This window comes from Hippoglossus hippoglossus, chromosome 13 (assembly GCF_009819705.1).
Source record: "Hippoglossus hippoglossus isolate fHipHip1 chromosome 13, fHipHip1.pri, whole genome shotgun sequence".
Lineage (NCBI taxonomy): Eukaryota > Metazoa > Chordata > Actinopteri > Pleuronectiformes > Pleuronectidae > Hippoglossus > Hippoglossus hippoglossus.
The window spans coordinates 16,297,221-16,322,479 of record NC_047163.1 but is presented as its reverse complement, the minus strand read 5'-3'; the positions used below and the strand labels follow the sequence as shown (position 1 = coordinate 16,322,479).

At 41.0% G+C, this 25,259-nt stretch overlaps 1 protein-coding gene across 7 annotated transcripts in view; it reads left to right on the top strand.

Moving 5' to 3' along the window:
- LOC117773450 (arf-GAP with Rho-GAP domain, ANK repeat and PH domain-containing protein 1-like) overlaps nt 1-25,259 on the top strand; it is a 47,820-nt gene that overhangs the window by 10,456 nt on the left and 12,105 nt on the right. For 6 of the 7 annotated variants that reach the window (XM_034605410.1, XM_034605413.1, XM_034605411.1 and 3 more), the window contains exons 3-27: nt 3,745-3,899; nt 5,037-5,125; nt 5,211-5,293; nt 5,880-6,032; nt 6,652-6,721; nt 6,867-6,987; nt 7,118-7,302; nt 7,558-7,664; nt 8,769-8,968; nt 9,071-9,156; nt 9,493-9,675; nt 17,755-17,929; nt 18,329-18,463; nt 18,654-18,789; nt 18,894-18,996; nt 19,512-19,704; nt 19,897-19,942; nt 20,105-20,268; nt 21,244-21,456; nt 22,522-22,627; nt 22,723-22,870; nt 23,614-23,697; nt 24,092-24,169; nt 24,343-24,460; nt 25,140-25,253. In XM_034605410.1, coding sequence (XP_034461301.1) covers nt 3,745-3,899; nt 5,037-5,125; nt 5,211-5,293; nt 5,880-6,032; nt 6,652-6,721; nt 6,867-6,987; nt 7,118-7,302; nt 7,558-7,664; nt 8,769-8,968; nt 9,071-9,156; nt 9,493-9,675; nt 17,755-17,929; nt 18,329-18,463; nt 18,654-18,789; nt 18,894-18,996; nt 19,512-19,704; nt 19,897-19,942; nt 20,105-20,268; nt 21,244-21,456; nt 22,522-22,627; nt 22,723-22,870; nt 23,614-23,697; nt 24,092-24,169; nt 24,343-24,460; nt 25,140-25,253 — 3,245 coding nt within the window. Of the gene's footprint in view, nt 1-41; nt 178-3,744; nt 3,900-5,036; nt 5,126-5,210; nt 5,294-5,879; nt 6,033-6,651; nt 6,722-6,866; nt 6,988-7,117; nt 7,303-7,557; nt 7,665-8,768; nt 8,969-9,070; nt 9,157-9,492; nt 9,676-17,754; nt 17,930-18,328; nt 18,464-18,653; nt 18,790-18,893; nt 18,997-19,511; nt 19,705-19,896; nt 19,943-20,104; nt 20,269-21,243; nt 21,457-22,521; nt 22,628-22,722; nt 22,871-23,613; nt 23,698-24,091; nt 24,170-24,342; nt 24,461-25,139; nt 25,254-25,259 lie in introns of those variants that run through there. The other variant, XM_034605414.1, reaches the window with a different exon arrangement.

The window sequence follows — 25,259 nt, the reverse complement described above, 5'->3', positions numbered from 1 at the left end:
ATTCACTTGTTGCTCTTGTGTTTCCTCGCCTGTGCGCTTGATTGCCTCCTCCCATTTCTTGTTTAGCCTGTCATTTCCTCCTACCCTTTTTTTTGTCTCCACTCTCCCCTCTCTTCTGCGATGTGCGTTTGTTGTATCATCACTGAAGTGGACTCCTTTTTAAATATGTCGAGACAGGTAATGCTGATAGAAACCATATCTCTACAGGTCTCTTGTCTGTCTGTACTTGTTTTTTTAGCAGGTGCTCTCCTCTGTCTCTCCTCACTCTGTTCTCTCTATGTCAGTGTTTCAAAACAGGAAGCTTTGCTTTATTTGCTGTGATGCTTTGTGCTCTTGCGGTGTGCTGCCCCAGTTTTCTATTATCTGTGCCTTTGAGTGGGACTTGTATTATGTTTACATGAGTTTATTTGACTTTTATCAGAGAAAGTGTAAGTTAGCTTTGTCCTGTGGCTGTACATGCTGGAGAACTGACACCAGTATTGACATTGGTGAGTTACCTGTCTGTCTGTGAGGAATACTAATGCAGTAAAATAAGATATGGTGAAGGCATCCTTGGTGTGTTTAGTTGTCATTGAGGTCTTTACAGCTCTTTACTTTATTATTATCTTTCACTATTGTCAATTACATACTGACTGTTTCTATAGACAAAAGTTGTGTATTATGTGTGAAAGTGTGGCCTAAATTGTCGTTGCTCTGATGTAGCAAACTGCTAACTCTAACCCTTAACACATGGATGCTGTTGCAAGAAACACTCGTGCCACTTCCTGCATTAACACCATTGCTCATGGGAAGCCGTTGTCTGTTGATCTTGGGTTATAATGTCGAATATTTCCCCAGAATTTTAAGTTTACGTACACGTTGTGTGTGTGGGGGAGAAAGGAATAGTCATTGTTTCTTCAGCCTATACTGTCATCTGTTAGCTAGCAGAGAGCAAGTTAAATATAGCATGCCGCTAGCTCTCTTCCTCTGAGAAGAAGGAACTGTGTCAATAGGTCAGTTTCCTGCCTTTGTGGGTTTTCTGTATCATTTTCGAATGTATTATTGAACAGAACTAAGTAATAACTCGTATTTATTTATAAATTAAAGTCTACATCAGTCCTTAATTTATTTATAAATCAAAGTCTATATCAGTCCTTAGTTTATTTCATATGGTGGAACCTCATTTGTTTGAATGCTGCTTTACAGCCAGTATGTCAAATCTACAACCGGCTGTCTATAACAATAACAACTTCCTTAGGTTATTAAAGTCATAAAGTAAAGTACTTTAACCTGACTGAACTGCCACCGTGAGGGTTTTCACATACACTTTGAATTGTATAGACTAAAATATAATTTTTTCAACTACTATTTGACTCAGAGTTGGCGCATATAATAACTTGTAAAAGTAAGGCTTTGTGTGGACACAGTCTCACATTTTGTCAAGCTAAAAATACTGTTTAGCATCGTTGTGTTACCGATATCTTTTATTATTTTCAAACCGTAAATGGTTTTAATGAGAAGGAAATAAACATAGGAAGGAGGAATAAAGAGGAAGTTTCTCAATTCTGGATGTACGGGAACCTGTTGGCTCACTCTTGACTTTCCCGTCAACAAGGGTTATCTTTTTGTCCATATTTCATCAATGCGGTATCACAGGAGCGCTTCCGAGGAATTCCTTCAAATTTACCACAAATGTTTACTTGGACTCAAAGGTGAACTAACCTCAACCTAAAAAAAAAATCATTATTGGCCTGTTCAACAGAATATCTCAGGAAAACCTAAGGGAATTCCTTCAAATTTGCTCCAGGCCCACTTCAAAAACGGGCTATTTTTAACACCATAACCCAGAATCGGGGGAATGGGACTGTGGGTGATGTGACCATTTTCCCACAGCTTGACTGGTTGACAGAGGCATACAACCATGAGGCAGTAAATCTAGTTTTTGTTTGGCATTTGAGGAGAGAATGAGGAGACTGACCTGAGGTAGTGTTTGCTGCATGAATGTGTTATTCTCTATATGTTAGCCGTTATGATCCTATGTGAGTGTGTTGCATTGAGGAAGACCTGATCACACTGTTGAATTTTATAGTGCAGCAGTTTTGATTCACCGTTGATCCATGTAATGAGATTAACTGAACTGGCTCGCTACTATTAAATGTTAGGCTTCGCTCCTTCACGCTCACCTGGTAACATTTAATTCACCCCCTGCGGTGTGTGCAGTTTACTTGAATGGTATGCCTTACTTGCCTATGTGCAGGCAGACCTTGTGACTAGGGAGGTTATGGATCACTCACACTTTTCAGCCAAATTCCTGACTTCTTCCACCCATAGGCCCATGAACCATGGCACGGTCTGTTTGGCGTCCCCTCCAGCCATGCCTGGCTCCGAGCTGGACTATCTCGGACGTTGTCACATAGTTCCAGTTCAGAGGTGATGCGGAAGAGTCCCCATGCATAGTGAAGTAGTGAAAAATAGTCAGTGTTCTGGGTTTACTGTAGACTCTTGACCCGCCATCAGCTGCCGTTGCACTCCTTGGTCAATGCCACCACTACGTGTTTCAAGTTGTACACGAAAACAGGAGTTAACCCCACCCCCTGTGTGGAGTGTCAGTGTTTCCCTACCACCTCGCTCTACACCTCAACCCAGAAATAAACAAACCCCTCGATCGCGTATCAGTCTGACTCTCTTGAGTGGGAGAACTTTGTAGTAAGTGCTACCTTTTCAGTGTTAACTTCTAGAACGTGCTCACTTGACAATGGGAGTTCAATCTTAAATCATAAAATGTTTGCTCTTTCACTTTAAATGTTATGACTTTGAAGCCACAAACTAACACATAATAAGTAGGATGTTCATTAAAAGTATTGGCAAGCGTAGTTAGATGTTAGATAATTACTCTGTAAAACCGGTTCCCATAAGGCCTATCCTGTCCCTCTACTGTGAAAGCTCGACTGTCTTCATGGTGATAATATTGTACGATTGGTATGCCGTCACAGCTGTAGTGCACACACTGTGTTTGTGTGTGTGTTCATGGGGGATCCAGAGGCAGGCACGTGCACAGATAGACCCCTAGTGGTGCTCAAGCACCTGCCCTTTTGCCCTGGATGAGAAAAGTGTCCCTTCTGCTGGAGCCCAATTTTTTCTTCATTCATCAATATTTAAGAATAAAAATTACTCTCTCTGTCATCAATTCCCCCCAAATGTGAACACAGCATACCTCTGGACCAGAGGTATGCTGTGTTTACATGGGGATGGTATCTTACAAAGTGGTGCAGGTTCAGACTTGCTGCTGAGGCCATAGGTTTAGAGAGAACACAGTCAGGAGGAGAGCAGAGGGACGCCAGTTTGCCACAGTTCTGGGATCAATTCTCGGACCAATGAAGAAAGTTCAGGCTCCGAAGCAGCGGTCAATAATGTGAACTCAATCTGGTTACCGGAAATGTTAACCAGAATGATTCAATTATTTTATTTTTCTTCATGCATTTTTTAGAGAGATAATTTCTGTGTAACTGTGCTGCTTGCACATGGATTTTTTTGGATGCCTCAAGTCAAATCTCAAATTAAGTTATTTTTGTAGTTTTTACCTTGGAATGAGAGAAAAGAAGGCTGGTGGTTTTGTCGAAGGGGCTGTCCGCCCAGCAGAGGATGTATGGAATCACCCGTCTGTGTGGAATTTTCACCAGATCTCCAATCGACATGCTGTCTGAGGACTCGTCTCCTGATGTCCAGACCTCTGTTGACCTGTCTTCTACGCCTTTTATCCCTCAGTGCCTCTCCTACCAAGACAGTCACAGATGAGATGCAGAAAGACCAAACTCCCCAGGTCCCCCCTCGAATAAGGACACCCCAAACTCAAGAAAACGCACAACATTCAACTCAACCTGACGCTCAGCTGAGGGTCTCCAGACCTTCCTGTGAATTCAGTAAGTAGAATAATCAGCCTTAAGTCCTTTTTTAGTGTTATTTTTGGCATTTTATCTTCAAGAAATGGACAATAACACACTTTGGCTGAAGTTTCTTTCCAGGTCATACTGTACTTAAACTCCCCTAATTCCTTATATATACACATGCAACTGTACAAAAATAAGCGTATCCATACATTAGCTATATACAGAAGGGAACATAAACACAAACAACTGTCCCTCAAGACATAACTACACTGATACTGCTTTGATTACATTCAGCGTTTCTCAGTGAAAAACGCACAGTGTTTGCAACCTAACCTTTTGAATTTTGTATCTGCTGCTGAGGATATTTCCTTATTTAGATGAGACTGTTTACAATCATTTCTAAGCTTCGCTAACAATTATCAGCTTAACAGTTCATCCTTAACTCCTGTGAACAAATAGGTAGTTAGTTGGGTATTACTAAGTGTGTGCTAGTCTCACAGTGGAAAAAACTTTTTCATTTCAATTTAGAGAAAACAAATTATATAGTCATCATGTTAAACCATTAACATGTGCAAAGACCAACTATTCAGGCCATTTTATTATGTTTCTACCTTATGCTAGAATACTTTAAAGTAATTGATTTGATATTAAAATGTCATAATGGAAAACTAAACTAAAAAGGTTTGTTGCTTTATTAGAACAAAAACTGAAAAAGTCCATAGTTTGGCCAAGAAGCAAACTCCAGGAAGACTATTTTTTTCCCAGACTCTTTCATGGAATAACTTTGCAGCAGAATTGTTTGTAGCCTCTAATCAATCCTGTGTCTATGCTCTGTAGTTCCTTTGACCTCATAGTTTGGTTTTGGACTGATCACGTCCAACCAGTTGACTTGACTGAGTTCACTAACTCAGGTGGACTCCAATTCAATTATAGACATTTCTAAAAGATGAATTGCTGGTTATGATTAATTAATTATGATTAATTGAGGCAATTGCCACTGAAGAATTTTGACTCAGCTTCTCACTGAAGTCTAAATGGGATTTTTGACAGCAGGAACATAATTACATGATTAAAAAGAATTATTCTTTTCTTGGATCATTCTGCAGGTTTACTAGCAAACCAAGCTCAAACTGCACAGCTTACTTCTCATCTTTTACTCCTTTCCTTTAGGTCAGAACTCACTTGATGATAGCTCTGATGAATATGAGGATCCAGACTTCATTAACCCCATTGTTCATAGCATGAAAACACCAGAGAGGGTAAGAGTGTGAGAATACTTCCGTCTTTTACACTCATCTTCCTCTTCTCCTGCGCAATGTGACTGACATCTGTCTCCTCCAATAGGATATGTCCCTGCAAATACCTGGTGGAATAAAGGGGCGGTACAATTCTTTTTGCAGTGATGATGAGCAATTGGATGATGAGGAGTGAGTCATGCATGATCACACCGAGAGAAAAAGGCATTAACACAAACACAGAAACCCAAAATACTTATGCTGTTCACTAGTTAAACAAATGAGCACTGAGACTTGTGAGCAAATGAGACTTGTGACTCTTGGTCATCAGAACACCACTGACCTTTATTGTGCAACAGACCATTATATTATAAGGTTTTTGGCATCACAAACCCTGCCTGTCTGAAACAGGTTTTTTTTTACTGGCAAATGTTCACTGCAGTGATCGGGCATGGTCACACATACACGACTCTGAGAGTAGCAAACCTCCGTCACCTTCCAATCTTTGTGAGCAAGGTGGGAATAGAACATTCACTTCCTGTGGCAAAGGAAATCCGCAGGGTGGCTTTGTGTGGAGTTCAATTTTGGTGAAGTTTGCATCCACCGATGTGTGACCATGCCCTTAATGTGGAAATACTTAGCCATGGCGTTGACAGCTTATTTCACTCAAAATTTATCATATAAGAGGCTCAAGGTGACATATTTCAAACTGTTGATTTTTAACATTGGAGGACTTTAATAGTATTTAAGTCTGTGTGCAATGTTTGTTCTTCCAAAGTTCTTCCCAATGGCATGACAGTGGCCTCAGTACCGTACAAGGCAGTGTTTACCTGCCTGCCACTGGCAGACGGGCTTCAGCCTGTCAAGAAGACAGCTCTCAGCACGCTGCCGTCATCAAGATGGGCTGGCTGGACAAGAATCCACCTCAGGGGTATAAATGGCAACAAATACACACACAAACTGACGTTCTGCTACTGTTAAAGAGGTCAACTGCTATGTATGCTTTTCACAGAACATAAACCCTTCAACTATAAATAACAATGAAACAATAATTAAACTAAAATGGTGACCTACATTAACATACTACCTATTAGCAGTGCTGCTATTCCAGTTCTAGTCGAACCAGTTTATTTAGAGAGCACATTTCAAAGCAACAAATATTTCACATGAAAAATGTGTTGTGCAACTATAAAGATAACTGCAGACTGTTAAATGTGAAGTTTGGGCCAGATCTGATTTCAAAACAACAAAATTTGAGTCCACACCACTGACACAAAGAAAATCTGTCTTATTAACCTTTCATTGGGATAAGATCAAAGCATTCAGCCATTTGCAAGAACCATTTTTAGATGTAAATTTTCACCACGACTGATAAGTGTGACAAGTTTTGTGAGTTTTTCAAGTACATTTAATCCCATTTGGGAGAAATAAAGAGAAAAATTGTAATTGCATCACAATCAGATGTGCTAAAGTAAATGTGATAATCCCAAAAATTCTTATGTGCTTTTTTCATGTGTTTGTGTGTCTGTCCTCACATACATCATATACAGAGCCCTTTATTACCAGCGACGATGGGTAAAACTGGATGTTGACTACCTGAGATACTTTGAAAATGACAAGGTAACAACACACACACACACACACACACACACACACACACACACACACACACACACACACACAAATGCAGACTCATTTCATGCTGAATGGTAGATATGGATCTGTATAACAGAAATGCTGTTGCTGTGTGTATGGTGTGTTGTAGGACGTTTATTCCAAGGGGATCATCTCAACAGCCTACATTACTAATGTGACCAGTGTGGGAGAGCTCAAGTTTGAGGTCGCCACAAACAACCGAACATTTATCTTCAGGGCTGAAAGCGAAGGTCTGTCAGTTTTTGTCTGATTTATTTACATCGTAATATATCATGTTCCTGTCTTTTACACATACAAATATATACGTTTTTGCATGTATATTTTACAAACCGTGTTTATACATGTATTTGCTCTATTCAGCTGAGAGAAATGACTGGGTGACTGTACTACAGGACTGCAACAGGGGGCGCCATCGCCGCAACACCATGAGCCCTGGCTTGCTTTTGACCCCAGACTATCAGGGCTATTTGGAGCTCAAAGGGTTGCGCTCCAAACTTTACACTGTCATCGCCTCAGATAAGGTCTACCTCTACAAACACATAGACGTAAGGATCCCGCTGCGTTTGATGTGTGCAGAAATGAGATGTGTGTACAAATCACAGTTTATTATGTGATTTGATCTTTATTTAGCTAAATAAAACATTTTTAATAAAAAAATACATTCAAAGATCATAGTTTTTAAGGAAAATCTCATTTTCCTAAAAGAAATATGAAAATAATGTTATACTTAAAATGTGTATGTTGTTACATAATGGAAGACAACGACATAGTTGAAATGATATACCTTGTTTTTCTTTCAGGACTTTCGTATTGGAGTTGGTATCACATCCATTGAGATGAATGTAGGAAATGTTAAAGACTCTGAACGTCGTAACTTTGATCTCACAACACCCTACCGCATATTCAGGTACTGTATGTACACACAAATGCAACACGCACACACACACACCACAGACACTCACACACTCACTCTGCTGTGTGTATACGTAGACTCAAACTCTCATCCTAGATGTGTGCATCTCCCAGTATTATGTGAACACTCCTCAAGTTCAAAGAGCAACATTGTTCAATGCAAGTCAGTGACCGAGTTGCTCTTGTTGCTTGTATAGTCATGGGAAATTAGATCATGATGTTTTACTGAGAATTCCCACCGTCCATCTGCCCTTAGAGTCCTCAGCTGGACATGTTTGGAGAATGTGAAAAGCCCTTTGTATGAGTGTGTGTGTGTGTGTGTGTGTGTTTGTCTGTGAAGAAGAGTGAGGTTTGTGTGTTTGCACAAGTGCATGTGTTGTGGTGTGTGTGTGTGGTCTCTTGGCCGACAGTGCACAGCCTGCAGTGCAGTGGCTCAGCTTGACAGGATGGAGCAATCTGAAAAGGCTTGTGTGTTTGTATTGAGCTGGAACGTGTGTCAGTGTGTGTCTTGGTCTCAGTCTGCATTGACTCTAGTGTGTATTTGTCTCTGCATGTGCAGTTTTTGTGTGTGGTGAATCTACTTTCGATAATTCAGGAGGGAGCCAAGAGGATTTTGTAAGTTTGTGTTTTTGGCATATGTTTTGATTTAGACAATTTGTGTGTGTGTGTGTGTGTGTGTGTGTGTGTGTGTGTGTGTGTGTGTGTGTGTGTGTGTGTGTGTGTGTGTGTGTGTGTGTGTGTGTGTGTGTGTGTGTGTGTGTGTGTGTGTGTGTGTGTGTGTGTGTGTGTGTGTGTGTGTGTGTATTTTAAGCACAAAGAGAAGCAAGGATGAGAAGAGGAAGGATTCAGACATGAGAGTCTGCGTCAAGCCACAAATCCGTCTGTGTGTGTGTATATGTGTGTATGTGCTTGAGTAGTTTCCAGTCTTTGACTCAAGTATATTTTGCAAAAGAGGAGCAGAGTGGAGTCTGTTCTCAGGGGACTCATAAGGAAACACACACGCACGGCTGGCACAGGCCTTCTCCTTTCTGTCTCTTGTTGGCTGTGACACCGTCATGTCGGCACTAACACTCGACCGTGTGTTTGTCTCTGTTCGTAGTTTCATAGCAGAGTCCGATCAGCTGAGGGAGCAGTGGGTGGACGCCATGCGGAATGCCATAGGTGAGGCGTTGTCCAATAGCGAGGTGGCGGACCGGATCTGGGTGGAGTCAAGCAACAGTGTCTGCGCTGACTGTGGGACTCCCAAGCCGGAATGGGCGGCCATCAACTTGTGCGTGGTGATCTGCAAACGATGCGCAGGTTTGTGCGTTTGGATTTTTTGTTTTCATGTAGAATTTTATAGTAGTTTTACAAGGTCAGGATGTAATTGGTGTGTATGTGTGTTTTATGTGTGTATTTCAGGAGAGCACAGAGGACTGGGTCCTAGCATCTCCAAGGTCCGTAGTCTAAAGATGGACAGGAAAGTCTGGACAGAGGAGCTTATACAGGTACACACACACACATGGGTTAATGGGTTATTGCAGTTAGACTTCTTTTTCATATAACTACTTATTCATGACCGAGGCATTTAGCTGCTTAAACTCTCATAGAGCTGCAGGTTAATTAATACAGAGGTTCCTTTTTATGAGGTTCACTTACACAACATAATACAGTAGTCTGGTGGTTTATTGATTTACACACAAGAGTAGAGGATATTACTGATTAAAGACACACATACTTAATAAACTGCACAGTGTATATTAATAGAACGTGCTACTGACCACACATGTCTCCTCCCATTCATAATGTGGAGCTACGCATCCTAAACCCTACTTGTGCTGCAGGTGTTCCTTTTGCTTGGCAACGAGCGGGTAAACAGTTTCTGGGCAGCCAACATCCCACCAAGCGAGGCCTTGATGCCCTCCAGCTGCAGTGAAGAAAGGCGACGTTTCATCACCAACAAATACCGCCAGGGAAAATACAGAAAGTACCACCCCCTGTATGGAAACCAGAGGGAGCTCAACAATGTAAGTTGAAATCCGTTTCGATTATTTGTTTCGGTCTGTATTTCTCTGGAATTTTTTTTTCCGGAGATAAGAGTTAGTCATTTCTTGTGTAAGATAGGCGTAAGTGACAAAACTGTTGATGTTGGCTTTATTCATTTAGTCGTTGCTGAAGATCACAGGCTGAGCTATGTCGGGATTTTGCATGTGCTAAGAAACAAACACCATGTATATACACCCTCACTCCTCATACTATGACTAAGATTTCAAGATTTTAAATTAATGGCTATACATTCAGTATATTTTGCACTTTCAGTGTCACTCTTGTACGGATTTGTAAGATAGAACAGATGACTGACAGAGAAACCCAATGACCCCTATGAAACTAAATAAAAACAACATAGAACCAGATACTGTTAGTGAGGCTCTTGTTTAAATACAACTTTTAGATTCTAAAGGTGAAGACCAATGCATATTACAGAAGCAGTTCAACATGTAAAGTACAGTTTGCTGGGTGCAATAACCTTCATAACTGACATTCACAGTCAAAGTTAAAGCTAGAGTACACAGTTTTTTTTATTGTTTGCATATGTATCCTGCTTTGAATAAACACAGATAGATTGATATATATGTTTTAAAGATAGTTTGGGGCATTTTTGCCTTTTTTGATAGTACACTGTAAGCGTGAAATGGGGAGAGAACGTGGGGGCCTGGTCAGAACCAAGCTCACCACCGCTGCAGGAGGAGTTAAGCCTCTGTATATTATAAAATGGAATAAACAACAAGAGAATGGCATTAATATTGGTTTCAATCAAACTCCTTTGAATTTCTGGTGTAGTAGAATCAGCTGAAGCTCCTTTAAAGGAGACATTACAACATAGTCCATGACTTAGAGTACCTGTCTATTCGTCCCTCCTTGTGTCCTCCTCAGTGTCTGAGTCTGCTTCATGTTCATTCACTATATTTGGTGAGTAAAAGTCACACAAGACTTTTGGGAACAGTTTGTTAATGGTATACGATTGAGGTTTGTTTTAATTGTGCCCTTGCTCTGCTCCACTGAGTGCAATAAATGTCTTAGCTGCTTCACCCACTTACTGTTTACTGTTACTTGACCGTTCACGGACGCACACAGTGTGTGCGAGGGAGTCACATTCAGCACCTGACTGTGACTTCTATTTTCTCCACTTAAGCATTTCAGCTGGTCCGTCTGTGTGTCTGCATGTGGGTGACTGAGTCACTGTGTTTGGGATGTGTAGAGGGAGTTAAAGGAAGTTTTTTTACTACACACACACACACACACACACACACACACACACACACACACACACACACACACACACACACACACACACACACACACACACACACACACGCACACCGGTCGATGCTTGTTTGTGCTCGATTGCTGGTCCTCCTTCATTCAGTCCTCCTTCATGATTGCTATCTTCCTTTCCTGTTACTACTTTCTCACCATGTTGCTATTCTTGTTATCTTTGGGAAATTACATTTCTTGGAGTTTTGTCAAATTGTATTGTACCTTTTGGACACAGGGTTTCCTCTGTTTTAAGAGAGAGAAATAATCTGATTGCTTTTATACCTCTTTTTCTCTTTTATTGGTCAAAATACTATCATAAATAATAGATTGTGAGATACGTCCGTTATGCAGTCATCACATGTGGGCTCCATCCAGGTTTGTTTATCTAATCCTGGCTTTCTGGTCTCCACTTCTCTGTTTCCTTTCTTCTTTGTTTTTCCCTATTTTTTCTGAATGTGACATCATTACACACTGCTTTAGCTGGAATGTGCCGTAACTCCGCCTCTACTCCTCCTCCTCCTCCTCCTGTCCTCCTGTCCTCATTGTTTGGCTGGGACTGCCGAAGAAAGTTGATCTCTTCAGTCCTGACTCTTTTTCTTATTTCTTGTCAGACTGAAGCATCACAAGCTCTTTCGTTTAACACTGGTTGCTTTTGTGTGCGTGTCTTTGTCTGCTGCCATTAAAACAGAGGAGTGACTGAACGGAACTGGAAACTTTCAGGTAAGGTGTGCGTGTGCGTGTGCGTGTGCGCGTGTGAGCTGAGCTGTAGGACAGTGTAGTGAAAGAATATTGTGCGTCTGCATCTGTGCCTTCTTGTCGATGAACTCTGTGAAGAATGTGAATGTGTGTTTTTCTAGGGGGAAGGTGTGTGCGAACGCAGGAATCTGTGTCAATGGACTTTGAGTCTGACAGCTTGGGATCTCAGTGGAGTTAAACAAACCCATGTATAAGTGTGTGGATTGTCATGAGACTGTAGCTCTGTTAGTGGGTGCACATTAGAGTTATTGTTCGTCAGCTTATTTGGTTTTCACTGGAGTAGGCTGATATGTTAATTTGCATATTAATGTGTGTTTGTGTGTGTGTGTGTGTGTGTAGGCATGTTATGTGCATTTCTGGCTTGTGTGGCTGTAGATGTAAATACAGACTCCCCTCTTTCAATGAACATCATTGTTTTTTTCTTCTCTGTCCCTTCATCCGTCTCTTTGCTGCCTTTCTTTCCTCTTTTGCAACTACTGATACTACTTTTAGATTCGTTAATTGGCTTTTATATATTTTTTATGCAAGAACACCGTCGTTACCTTTTAATCTCAACTTGGATTTTATTTTTGGGAGAATCTAAACTCTGATTGTTTTGCCACTTTGTGTGATAGGAATAAAAATGAGCCTTCTTCCTTCTCCATTGATTTATTACATCACACTGATATTTGAACCTTTTTTGAAGCCTTTTTCTTGACATCCGAAAGTGCTTGAAGTGTTTTTATGTTATAAGAGGGAGACATAACCAAAGCCCACTGGGTGAAGGATAAGAAATGTTTGAGAGAGAACTGACAGTTGACTGTGAGTTATTTCACACGGGGAAGAGGGTTGACAGTTTGAGAGTATGTGTGCCAAGTGTGAGTTAAGGACAATGTCACAACTCGTGTTACAATGCACCTTTGTTGCAATTGTTAAAACAAAAGTCACACACCCATTTTTGTTATTAGGATAAAAAAAATAGCAGTAGATCAGTTAAATATGTTCCCACTTGGACAGCCACTACCAGTCTGGTTGAGTTTGTGTTTACCGCGTCTGTGTTGGCTGCATGCTGTGGACAATCAGCATGTTATTGGTGCTTATTATAGCAAAGTGAAATGCTGTGGCTGTAGTAAAACCTCTTTTACGGGCCTGTTTTTATGCATTTAGAGTTTTGGAAAGTGGCCTCTGTAGACAAATTCATCTCTTTTTCTTTTTTCTTTTTCCACTCCCTGCTGTTACTCGTTCTTTTGTCCCGTCTGTCTTCCCCTTTCCGGCCGAGTCCTCTCATTTCCCCATCCACACTGTAGGATTGTGTGTCATGAATGCTTGTCATGTCAACAGGTAGATCTGCTCGAGGTGGGATCTGCTTTCTTGTGCTTTTCTTGTACCCCTCTTTGTCTATCCTTCTGTTTTCCATGTCATATTCATTCCTCTCTTTCCCCCTCCTTCATCTGATCTGGATTTTCATGTCCACCTTCTTCTCCATCCTTCTCACAGTAAACCATGCCTGGTGAGGTAATGAAAGGACATAATGTAGCTAACAGCTCCGAAACATCTGGGTTTAAATATGAACATATGTACACGTATAAATGTAGAAGTAGTTTTGGCTGGACATTTAACACACTGTAATATCAAAGTGAACAAAGCAGAATGGGCCGCATGTGTTCACGTCTGTGCATCATGCTGAGTTTGCAGCCAAGTGCAATCAGTCTCTGATTAATGTCCGTCACTGAAATGCTTTCATCTTCCTATCACAATATTTTTCTTTCTCCTGTTTCTCTCATCTCTCTCTTTTCCCTCCGGTCGGGTCCAGTGTAACTGCTGAGGCCAGATGTAGGCCTGTGATTTTTAGACACACCCAGATAATATCTCTCTGTCTCTTTCCCTCTCTCCCTCTCTCTGGGGAAATTGGGTAAGATTCTTGAATTCCCTTCGCTTCTCTCTCTCTCTCGCTCTCTCTCTTTCTGTTATTGCATTACTCCCTGTTTCATAGGCAGCAGATGTTGGAGGGCGTGAGGTCTTCAGACACTCAAACAACCCATTTCCTCATTGTACTTTCCCCTGATTGGTTCACTTGGTCAGAGGGAATGGCTTTGATAAATTGCAGTACACTGACATCACATGTATGTCCACATGGACCAAACACATAAGCATTTATTTGCAATGTGTCATCCCATCAGGTCATAATGAGCCACACTCGTTGGAGATATCTACACTACACTGTGTCTTTCACCAAAGTGAAGTGTATCATGCTATGGTATAGCATGGTGGCTAATGTGGACCCATAGGCACTGAACTAAAGTTCTGACTTCTCTGGCTTGAAGTTTAAGACAGTAAACATGGTGGGCATGAATCTTGCACATTGAATTCATCGTGGGGAGGCATGGTGGTGCAGTCATTAGCGCTGTCACCTTACTGCAGGAAGGTTTTTTGTTAGAATCCTGATTTGGCCACGAGTTTGGAGCGGAGTCGAGTTTGAAGTAATTTTGAAGACTCTAAATGGACTGTGTGTGTGTGTGTGTGTGTGTGTGTGTGTGTGTGTGTGTGTGTGTGTGTGTGTGTGTGTGTGTGTGTGTGTGTGTGTGTGTGTGTGTGTGTGTGTGTGTGTGTGTGTGTGTGTGTGTGTGTGTGTGTGTGTGTGTGTGTGTGTGTGTGTGTGTGTGTGTGTGTGTGCGCGTGTGCGCGTGAATGTTTCAATACAAAATCTACATATGTCAGCTCTGTGATACATTGGCAATCCCTCCTACAACCCTTGAAAGAGGAACATTTTTGATAATGGATGGATGTGTGATTGTGACCATTTTGAACTAACATAAGTTTATTACCTGCGCCAAGAAAGTTATGTTTTCATTAGCGTTTGTTAGTTAGTGAGCAGAATTACACAAAACACAGAAGCCAAAGATTGAGTGGAGAGGTCAATATATCAGGTACGGTATAGTCCTTTTGTTTTTCAGACAAAGGAAAAGAGGAAGCACTCTGCCAAATTCAAGCAGAGAAAGGTTAAAATGAAAAGTGACAATCAAACCCACTCCAGTGGTCTTTGCTCATTCTGTCACATGGGTTCTCATTGATCCATGAGACCTCATGCACTTCTCCTTCCGTTCTTTCAGGTTGTGTTGTTCAGACTCCGATTTAATTCTTTTGAACTCTTTCACTCTTGTGATTCTACTCTTTTTTTTTTTTTCTCTCTCTCTTGTTGGACTCGCTTCACCTTCTGAGCCCTGATTACAGGTGTCCTTTTCCAACCTTCTGAAGGGAACAGTGTGTTTTACCCTCCTTCCCTTCTTTTCTGCTCCTTTCTCTTTAGCGTGATCGGCTGTATTGAAACAAAAAAGCATTCACAGAGTCAGTCAAAACAAAAATAACTCTGGCCTCTTAAGATTAGGCAGTTTTTTTCCTGCTGTGTTTGTAAATGCTGTTCAATTTCTGATGCAAGTCAGTGTTGTTATTGCCTCCACTCCTACAACAGTCGTAGCTGGAGGCTGGGGGAGTTGTATGTGGCATTCTTGTGAATGTGATACCTCAGGAATTCTATGAGGAAATTTCCTTAAATTTTGTTCAAAAATTTACTTTAACTCAAAGAAGAACTGATTAGATTTTGTTGGTCAAAGGATGGACTGGGTGATGATAGAAAATTTTATATTATGCCCAACAGTTTAGTACATTGTGTCAGAAATCACATTCCTAATGGTGATATTTTGGGTTTATTCAACACAGCAGAAATTTACATGAAGGCAGCACAAACACTCGTGGTGGAGAGTGAACATGACACAGTGTGGGAATTCCCCGACAGGAGAAGGGCTCTGACCAGCCAAGACAGAACAAAGAGCTTGCACCTCTGGTTTTAAGATATTGTTTATTACTTTTAAAGCTCTTCATGGCCACGGGCTAAATCTCTGATCATCTCAGACTTCAATGCTCTGGAATAAATTGCCTGAGGAAATAAGACTGTCTGAGATGATGTCTTCTTTTAAATCTCTGCTAAAAATAAATTTAATATTAATATAATATACATTTTTGGAAGGCGTATTTTCTGAATTTATTGGGGCTGCCCCCGTGCCAGGCTATTTTGGTCTTTAATCTCCATTATTGTTATCATCATTATAATTCATGTACTTTTCTGAAGTTTTACCATTTATTTTCTTGTTGTGCAGCACTTTGTTTTGAAAAGTGTTCGATAAATAAAGTTATTATTATTATTCTACCTAAAAAGAAAAGGAGACTACTTCTGTCATATGGACATGGTTTGGGAATAAATACTCAACATAAAACCAGAAGACCAAAAAACTAGACTTGGCAAATTATTCTGCAGACCAAATCCCACAGTGTACTCAAACACCACTAACCTCCTTTACCACCTACACAAGAATCATGTCGTGGAACGAGATAACGGCTGCTTTTGCAACCTACATCTGTAAAGACATGACCCAGATATGTATGCTCAAGAAGCAGGAGATTTATGAATTGGTGCTGATACTCGACCCAAGTTCATCTTTACTGTTACTGTTCCTATAAACCAGCTCTATTGTTGCACTCACACCGTCTCTACAACACCTGCATGTGGAGTTGTTCCCCTCCAGATGGCTGACTACTACTGTCTTCTGTGGTGTGTGAGACAGAGAAACGCAGTTTGTCTCCGTCTTTGTGTGAGTGTGTGTCTGGGGGGGTCTTGTGCAATTTTTATCTGTTAATTGGTTTGTTTGTCTGCATGTGTGTGCTGAGGCTCTGATGTGCTTAAATAGAGGAGGGGTTCTGTCTGAATGTGTGACAGAGAGCTGTGGAATTTCTCAATCAGATCCAAAAGAGCTTATTGGTTTTAACCGAAGACAGACTGGTGTGTGTGTGTGTGTGTGTGTGTGTGTGTGTGTGTGTGTGTGTGTGTGTGTGTGTGTGTGTGTGTGTGTGTGTGTGTGTGTGTGTGTGTGTGTGTGTGTGTGTGTGTGTGTGTGTGTGTGTGTGTGTGTGTGTGTGTGTGTGTGTGTGTGTGTGTGTGTGTGTGTGTGTGTGTGCGCGCGCGCGCGTAGGTGTGTGTGTGCGTGCGCGCAGGTGTGTTTGTGTGCACATTTGCATAAGTAGGAGTTCCTCAGCTGTAAAAACACTGCATTCCCCTCTCCTCAGACATTACATCTTTCCTGTTTATCCTCCCCCTCCTTCCTCTTTCTTTAAATTTATGGACATAATTTGGTACTTTATTGCTTTGAGGCAAAGCTACAGTCCAAATATGATTCTCCCTCTTTCTCTCTCCACCCCCCCCTTTTCACCCACCTCTCCTCTCTCTCCCATTTTTCTCCAGTCACCCTCATTTCTGCTTGTAAAAAAACTATACTGTTATTGGTTCTGGATCAAGAGATTATTGTGCAATTGTTAAATCCCAAACAGACAAACACACACAAAGTTTGCATCTTTTTGGGTTGTTTTAATTTTGGTTTGACACAGCTGTGTCCTCGGAAACAAAGAAGCTGACAGAGAATCTCATGATACAGTTACAGCCTGGTCAGCAGCAGCTGCGGGACCACAGTGCAAAAGTCATCAGTTTATTATCAGTTTGTGTCATTGTTTTTTTTTTTTTCTTTCCTTCTCTGTCTCACTGTAACTGGATTCCTGCCTTGCACACTCCTCTCTCCTGTATCTCCCTGAGTCATTCCCCCTTTATGCTTTTTTCCCTTCCTTTTTCTACCCTCTTTCAGTGTCTCACTTTCAAATCTCATATGTTTTGAAATAGTTTTAAAAAAAATTAGTATTACACTGTTTGGATCTATTTTATTTGATCAGAGTGGCATACTATACTGTTTTTGGCCACTTTGATTCATGTCCCTATAAATATATATATATACTAGTATTGTACTCTATCTGAAACACAGTATTTCCACAGCACACATTTGGTGTCTTTATATATGTATAATATCTGGTTTATGCTGAATACCAGCACTGATTACACTACAGGCCATTGTTATTGATGCCAACAAGCAACCCATTTATTATTTTTCTATATGTTAATTTCCTCTTGTGTGTCTTTATGTACTGATTGTCCCCTCCTCTCTCCTCCTCCTCAGGCTCTGTGTATAAATGTGCAGTGCACCGATGTGCTCGAGACATTAAGCCTGATCTTCTGCGGGGCCGATGTAAATTGTTCAACTGGTGTGGCAAGTTGGCCCTCCCCTCTCTCGCTGGCCAACGCACACTCCCAACTCTTACAGGCTGAGTTACTCAGCCACAATCTCAACACAGGTACAGTACAACTGTGTGCATGGACAGGGTCACATTGACTATATCTATATGGACACCAATATACAGACTATTGACCTTGTTCATAATAATACATTATTTCAATTATGGTGTTTACATGAGTTCCTAATAGAATATTCTATTCATATTCCTGTTTACATGTTACAGAGCATAGTCTCATGTCATTATGTCCACTACGCCATTACATTATTATTGTTTAAATTTAACTCTGGATGAAATATTTTACAGATTATGTTACTGTACAATATATTGTTGGAAGAATTGAATGCACACACAATTTTCTTGGATGTTTCACTATTAGACGATGCTGCATAACCAAACGACTTCCGGTAGGTTTTTGCAAAATTAAACATTTAACTTTTTTGTTTATTCCCCCTGCAGAGCTGCCACAATCACATGTGGACGGGGCCATGGAGGCGGTACATTACTCAGCACCACCCTGTGTGTCTCACAATGGCTTCCTATTCAAAACTGCATCCATGGCTCGGGCTATCTCGGAACGAAAGGGCAAAGAAGGTTTTCACACACGCTGTGCACCACTAACGCACTCTACTGACTCTTAACACAGTCTGTTTATAAAGCTATTGTCTTAGCTCATCAGCTTTAAATAGGAAGAATTAGTTGACACAATAAATTAATGTATGGAGACGCCTATTGTGATTCTTCACATCATGCTTGTTAAGTCTTTATTTGTTCTTGTTTGTAGAGTTCAGTCGCCGATGGTGTGTGTTGAATGATGGCACCTTCAGCTACTATGAGAGTGACAAGAACTCGAACCCCAACGGAGCTCTGAAAGCTTCAGAGATTGTCTGCTTGGCTGTCGACGCACCTGAAAAACATGGGTAAACAGACACATATTCATGGGCTGATAGTCTCCCAGGCTTGGATAGCAACAACTGAAATAATACATGGCTAAAACTAAATATTCCAACCTCCCTTTCAATAGGTATGAAAATACCTTTGAACTCTACTCTGAGTCAGAGCGTCTCTATCTGTTTGGCACTGATGATCCAGATGGCCACAAAGAATGGGTCAAGTCTATTGCCAGGGTGAGTACCAATTATATACTGGGGTCTAGAACTACAAACACAAATTCTCCTACTTTCTCCTGAAGGTGAACACCTCAAGTGTTTGCAGTTCCACCTATGTTAAGCTTGGAAATTATCTTTCTGAATTATCTATCTGATAAGGACAGGGTTAAGTAATGCTGCCCAGTTTTCCGTTTCACTTATTTTTCTTCAGAGCTGCACTCCACATAACCAACATAGGTTTCCTTTGTATAATAGATGCAGCAAAGTGTGTATTGTTAGAATTATGTTGTTATAAAAAGCATTGGCTGTGTCAGAGTTTTGCGGTTGCTGACCTCATCACTGACACTTTTTTAATTATTCCCTGAGCTTTGGGCTGAACGGTCCTTCAAACAATTTAATTAGAATCAGTTTTGGAGCAGGGCTTCAGCAATACACAGACTACAGTGGTTAAATCATCATCATCAAAACAGAAGGCAAACGATTAATAATGTGCAATGTGTGTCAAAGTCACAATGTCCTCCTTTTATTTGTAGAACTTTATCCCAGCCTCTGCAGAGCCTTTGCTGAGGCTTGGTTTTGAGCGGATTGGGCGGCTGAAGTGTAAAGACGGCTTGAACCTGCAAACGTCAAAAGTTGGTTGGTTTGCTCTGGTGGGCTCCACACTCCACGCCCATCTGGAGAATGGCCAGGGGGAGGAGATCCACCTTCGTAAACTTAATGAACTCTGTGAGTGAAGACAAAAACACATGGAGACACACCCAAACAGCAGTTTTACCTCATACTGTACATACTGCAATCTGTAGACATAATGTTTATGATATGCAGTAATTTGAACCACGGACATTCTGTGAATGCAGTTCAGTTTGGAAACATGGCTCTGATGGAATAATACGATGACAACGTGTTTGTGTGTTACAGCCATCCAACAAGACAACGAAGTGCTGGTACTGGTGGAGAAAGGCAGGTGAGAAGACCGAGTAATTCCTGTTTCTTTTTTTTAATTCATCCTAATTGTGCAACATTTACAACTAATTCTTTAACAGATAAAAACATCTCATCTCCACGTGTTGACTTTTACTGTCTCTATCTGTTCCCCTCACCTCCCTCTTTCTTTTTCTTTTTGCAGAACTCTGTACATAGAGGGAGAGAGGAAGTTGGATTTTAGCGGCTGGTGCACGGCCATCCAGACGGCAGCAGGGAGCGGAGGAGACACGCTGGGCCAGCAGCAGCTCACAGAGACGGACATACCGGTCATCGTTCACAGCTGCATCGGCTACATCACTCAGTGCGGTGAGAGCCATACAAAGACAGCATCTATGTCAACAGACACAGACACACATTTTGCATATATTAAGGAAGTCATTGTCCATATCTCTGCCTTGCATATGCATGTTTTCACATCGCTTTATACTCTCTACATTGTTGGATGCAATTTTGGCCTTTCTAATTTTAACTTGTATGTGAACACTTGAAACTGTGTTTTTCCCCTGGTCAGCTTAGTGGGAAACCAGGACAGAATGATCCTTGTCATTTTCCATGACCCAGCTTCTGATTTGTGACCAAGAGTTTGGTTTTTAAAACCTTTTTGACACATTATAGTGACTTCTTCTGGACACTTGATGTTTGGCGCCATATGAAGAACTGTTAGATAGTTCAAGTTTGTCTTAATGGAACTACATTGTGATCTGGTGTGAGTTGTGGTTAAAAATAACTTTTAATTATATCACAATGCTGCAAAATACAGCTCATACAGGAAAAGGACAAAAGAAAGCAAGCCAGAATATTAAGGAAACCCACTAGTGGACATAACTTGCACTGATAGTTATTGACATTTTTGACTGATATGTGGTCAAAGGAGCAACATGTTTGCATTTTTACTCTTTAGAGAATGGTGTATCTACAAAATCTACAAGAACTAAATTACATATCCACACATCTTCATAAGCAAGCTAAACATTTTTCATCATTATCCTAAACCCCATCTCAAAAATGTTTTTTCTTGAAAATAAGACAAGATTTTAGCTGGAATATCATGTGTTTTACACTCTATACAGTTAAGATTTTAAGGTCTTGTGAGATGATTTTGGAATCTCTGCTGGACTATATGATCCCTCTATTGAGTTGAATGACCAAGGTATTTTTCACCTAACTATGGCATCAAAGTATGTCATTGTCCAAGTGTTACAATAAGAACTGTATATTGCCTGTACTTATAACTGTTTCGTTCTGTTTTTGGGTTTGTTCTTGTTAAATATCTTTGTCTAGGCTTGACATCTGAGGGAATCTATCGTAAGAGCGGTGTGAACTCGCGGGTGGCAGCGCTGTTAGAGAGATTTCGCCGTGATGCTCGCAGTGTTCATCTCAGGGAAGGAGAGCACCAGGTGGACGACGTCTCCAACACGCTCAAGCGTTTCTTCAGGGAGTTAGAAGAAGGACTGTTCACCTCAGAGGATGCCAGCACCTGGCTCAGTACAGCTGGTAACATTCACAACACTATTATACTTCAGTACAATCCACTGACCTTGCTGTAGACAGTTTTAACAGATTAGTGGCTATTTTCTACGGAAGAAGTCCCTTTAGACTTGTGTTGTATTGTTATTAGATGTCTTGTTAGATGGCTGATATTTAAAAACCTTTAAAGGGCATTTAAGGTGGGGGAGACTGGAAATGGTGTTCTGCCTTTTTTCCTTTTTTAAGTCCGACCCCAGCGACTTATTACAGCCCCTGAAACTCTTATTTGTTCCTCAGAATTACATATTCAAAGGGTTGGTCATGAAAAACCTTCCCTCATGGCCCTGAAATGGCTTAAACACAACCTCTTTTCACGACTGAGATCTTTGATTATGCTTGTATGACCCCGCCCCTGCTCACTGTGTCACCTCCCTCACAGCTCACTTGCAGCTGAGGAGCCTTTTCCAGCTACCGAACCCCTCTCACAAGTTGACAGGATTGGTTTCTTACGTTTATGACATCACAAACCCTGGCTGTTTGAATCAGCATTTTGTAAATGCTCAGCCATGTCGTCGCTTATTTCACGCAAGATATGTCTTTTATCATATATGTGGTACAAGAGGGTCATATTAACATGTTTAAAAACTTCATTTTCACCAGAAGGGGACTTTAAGTTTAAAGGAACTAATCAAACTCCGAAGGTGTTTTTAACAATGAAACTAGACTAAAAATATGATTGAGTTGTCAGATCAGTTGCTCCAGCCTTGTGTCAGGTGATATGTTGTTGCTGTTAAGGTCAAAGCAAAATAAATCCTTTTATGTCACAGCACTACAGTAAATATTTTTAAGGAGCTTGTCACTTTTAACTCCTTTTAATTTGAATCTTACTTTCTGATGATGCGTTTTTCCTTCTCTCTCTTACTGCATTTGTTTGTATTTGTATATCCCCTCTTTTCACTGATCCCTTTCTCTCTTGTGTGCTTTTCCTCTTCCCCTCTCACATACCCTGACACTCTCTGTGATCTCTCTTTCTATTCATTCTTTGTTAAAAAAACCTTCTCCTTTCCTTCCTCTTCCTTTCTCCTTTTACAGCCATTCAGGATGAAAGTAAGAAAATCTCCCAGTACCAGCTGTTGTTGGACAGTCTGCCTCGTGTTAACAAGGCTACACTACAAGCTCTTATCAACCACCTCTACTGGTGAGAAACTCACTCAAGCAAAAGAATCCTCTTGTATCTCTACTTATGTCTGTGTCTGCACATACAAATGTGTGTTCTCCCTGTACTTGTCTCAGCGTGCAACGTTTTTCTGAGCTGAACCAAATGAACCTCCACAACCTGGCCATAGTGTTTGGTCCCACACTGTTCCAGACGGATGGGAAGGACTACACTGCTGGCCGCGCCATAGAGGAGCTTATAGAGCACTACACGCTCATCTTTGAGGTCAGACTCATTGCCTGCCGTAGACAGAGGAATGATGGGAGGGCAAAACATTTTGTTCTGTAACGTGATTCATAAATCTTGAGTGGTGACATCAGGAAATGGCAAACCGCATAGAGTGCATGGCTCTGAAAGGCTGAGATGTCAAAGGACATGGCATCTTCAATTGGCTGCAACATGAAGCTTACAAACAGATTCCTGTCAGATCTAGTTTATTTCCAGTAGCATTTAAATGCTCATCAGTATTCTCCTATGAATAGAAACTGATCTTATCTACTGGAATTTTTTAATTATGTGGTAATAAGATTATGTTCTTACAGCACTTTGTGTTTATTTCCTGAAAATTAATCAGTGAGTGTGATGGGAAAATAAGAAGGAGGCTGGGGAGGGAGGAAGGAAACGCAACGATGATGATGGGATTTCCTCTCTTGAGCTCTAAATGAAATCCCCCCAGTCTTTGTCAAAATTCACTTCTAATGAAAAACAACTTCCAAACTATTCTATCTTAACTGCATTATTTTGTTTTGAAGAGTTAAAAATACAGCCTCATGCTAATGACGTTAGCTTAACATGGAGCTCTGATTTCCTGCTGGTTTACCAGCAACAAACCGGCTCAGTGTGCCACTGGGGATTTCAGACTGAGATCTGAAAGTTTGGCATTATGCTGTAATTAAAGTATTAGGCCAGCTGTTGACTGATACATTGTTTGTGTGTGTATGAATGAATGTGTGCGTCCTTGTTTACAGGTGGATGAGCAGCAGCTAAAGAAGCAGCTGGAGGAGATCACTGTTATCATCCAAGTGCGAGAGAAACTAAGCACAAAGTTTCCCGTGAGTCACACACATGATCACACAAAACACTCAAGTGATCTTACTTTATACAAAGTAAAGTAGGAGTCAGTTAAAAAAGTTTCAATGAACTTAACTGCCCCTTCGATACATTTTTGAATAAGAATGTGATGTAATACCTTCATAGCTCCACATGATTTATTTCATAGTTGTTCAGTTCATGTCTGAGAGTAACATGTGTTCACCATTTGAAATCTTAATGCAAATGTACATGTAAAGCAGATCAGACATTAGCTCTTTGTTGGTGTTGTGTGCATGCAGATGTCCATTTGCATCTATTCATGATGTTATTTGTTAACCTAATGTTGTATTTCTGTCTTCTATGTGTTTGTGTGTGTGTATGTGTGTATGTATGTGTGCGCACTGGTCACTTCAGAGCACTGAGCCTGGAGGACATTTCATCTGCACAGTGTACCTGGAGGAAAAAAAGAACACAGCAGAGCAACATGTTAAGGTGACCTGAACTTTATTAAATGAACAATAATACTTCACATTTTTGATGTCCACTTCCTTTCTTTTGTACAAGTATCACAAAAACAAACTGGATAGATTAATATCGGCCACACTTTCACCCTGTGCTGATGGAAGTCTGAACGCTGGAGTAACCGCGTTCCTTTTTTTTCTCAGATCCCTGGTTCTATGACGGCAGCAGAGTTGACATGTGAGGTTCTGGACCGGCGCAACATCCCCGTTAAAGACAAGGAGTATTGGAGCTGCTGGGAGGTCAGCAACAAGGAGGAAATGGGTGAGACATGGAGAGAAAGAAGGAACAATAGTTGTTAATTGTTTGGCCATAAATATGTATTAATGGTGTAGTTATATCCTTTCACCACTTTCTTTTTTAATCTCCTGCTTTTGTGTCTGTGTACAGATATATCATTATTTTCCTTTTGGTTTTGAAAGCAACTTAGGCTCACATGATTAAATACAAGCTGTGACACAGTAGCATGAAACATGTAATCTCCTGTGGCAAAACAAAGCCTGTGAAGTGCTCTTCACTCAACCTGCTACCTGAGCAAACCACAGTGACACAAACTCCAGAGGCATCATGATCCCTGTCAGTGCGGTGACTGTGTATCGTGGTTTGTTTTGAGCCTGGTATGTGGGACATCTGGTTCCCCTCTGGGAGAAGCCCCTGTTTGCCTTATCAAATGCCAGCTACACAGATTTCCAATCACCGTTCAGAGAACCATCCTGCTGATACGACAGTAAGAAAGGAAATCAAAAATGGTATGAGTGATGGGAAGAGCTGGAGGGAATTTAACATCATGTTATTAGAAATGTTGAACGCTAACAATCAATAGTGTTTTTATTGGTCTGAGTGGGACATTTGTGTTTTCTCTCTTAATAAGAATGATAAATGAATGATTTTAAATAACTTCAGATTCTCTCATCCCCCTGTGCTCACTGCTTTCCCACCTCAGAGCGTCCTCTGCACCACCTGGAGCGAGTCTTACCCATCCTTCACTCCTTTGGCACCGACTCCCATCTGCTCATTAAGAAGCACCTTGCTATGGAAGCCATGATCCTCTACCTGAGTAAAC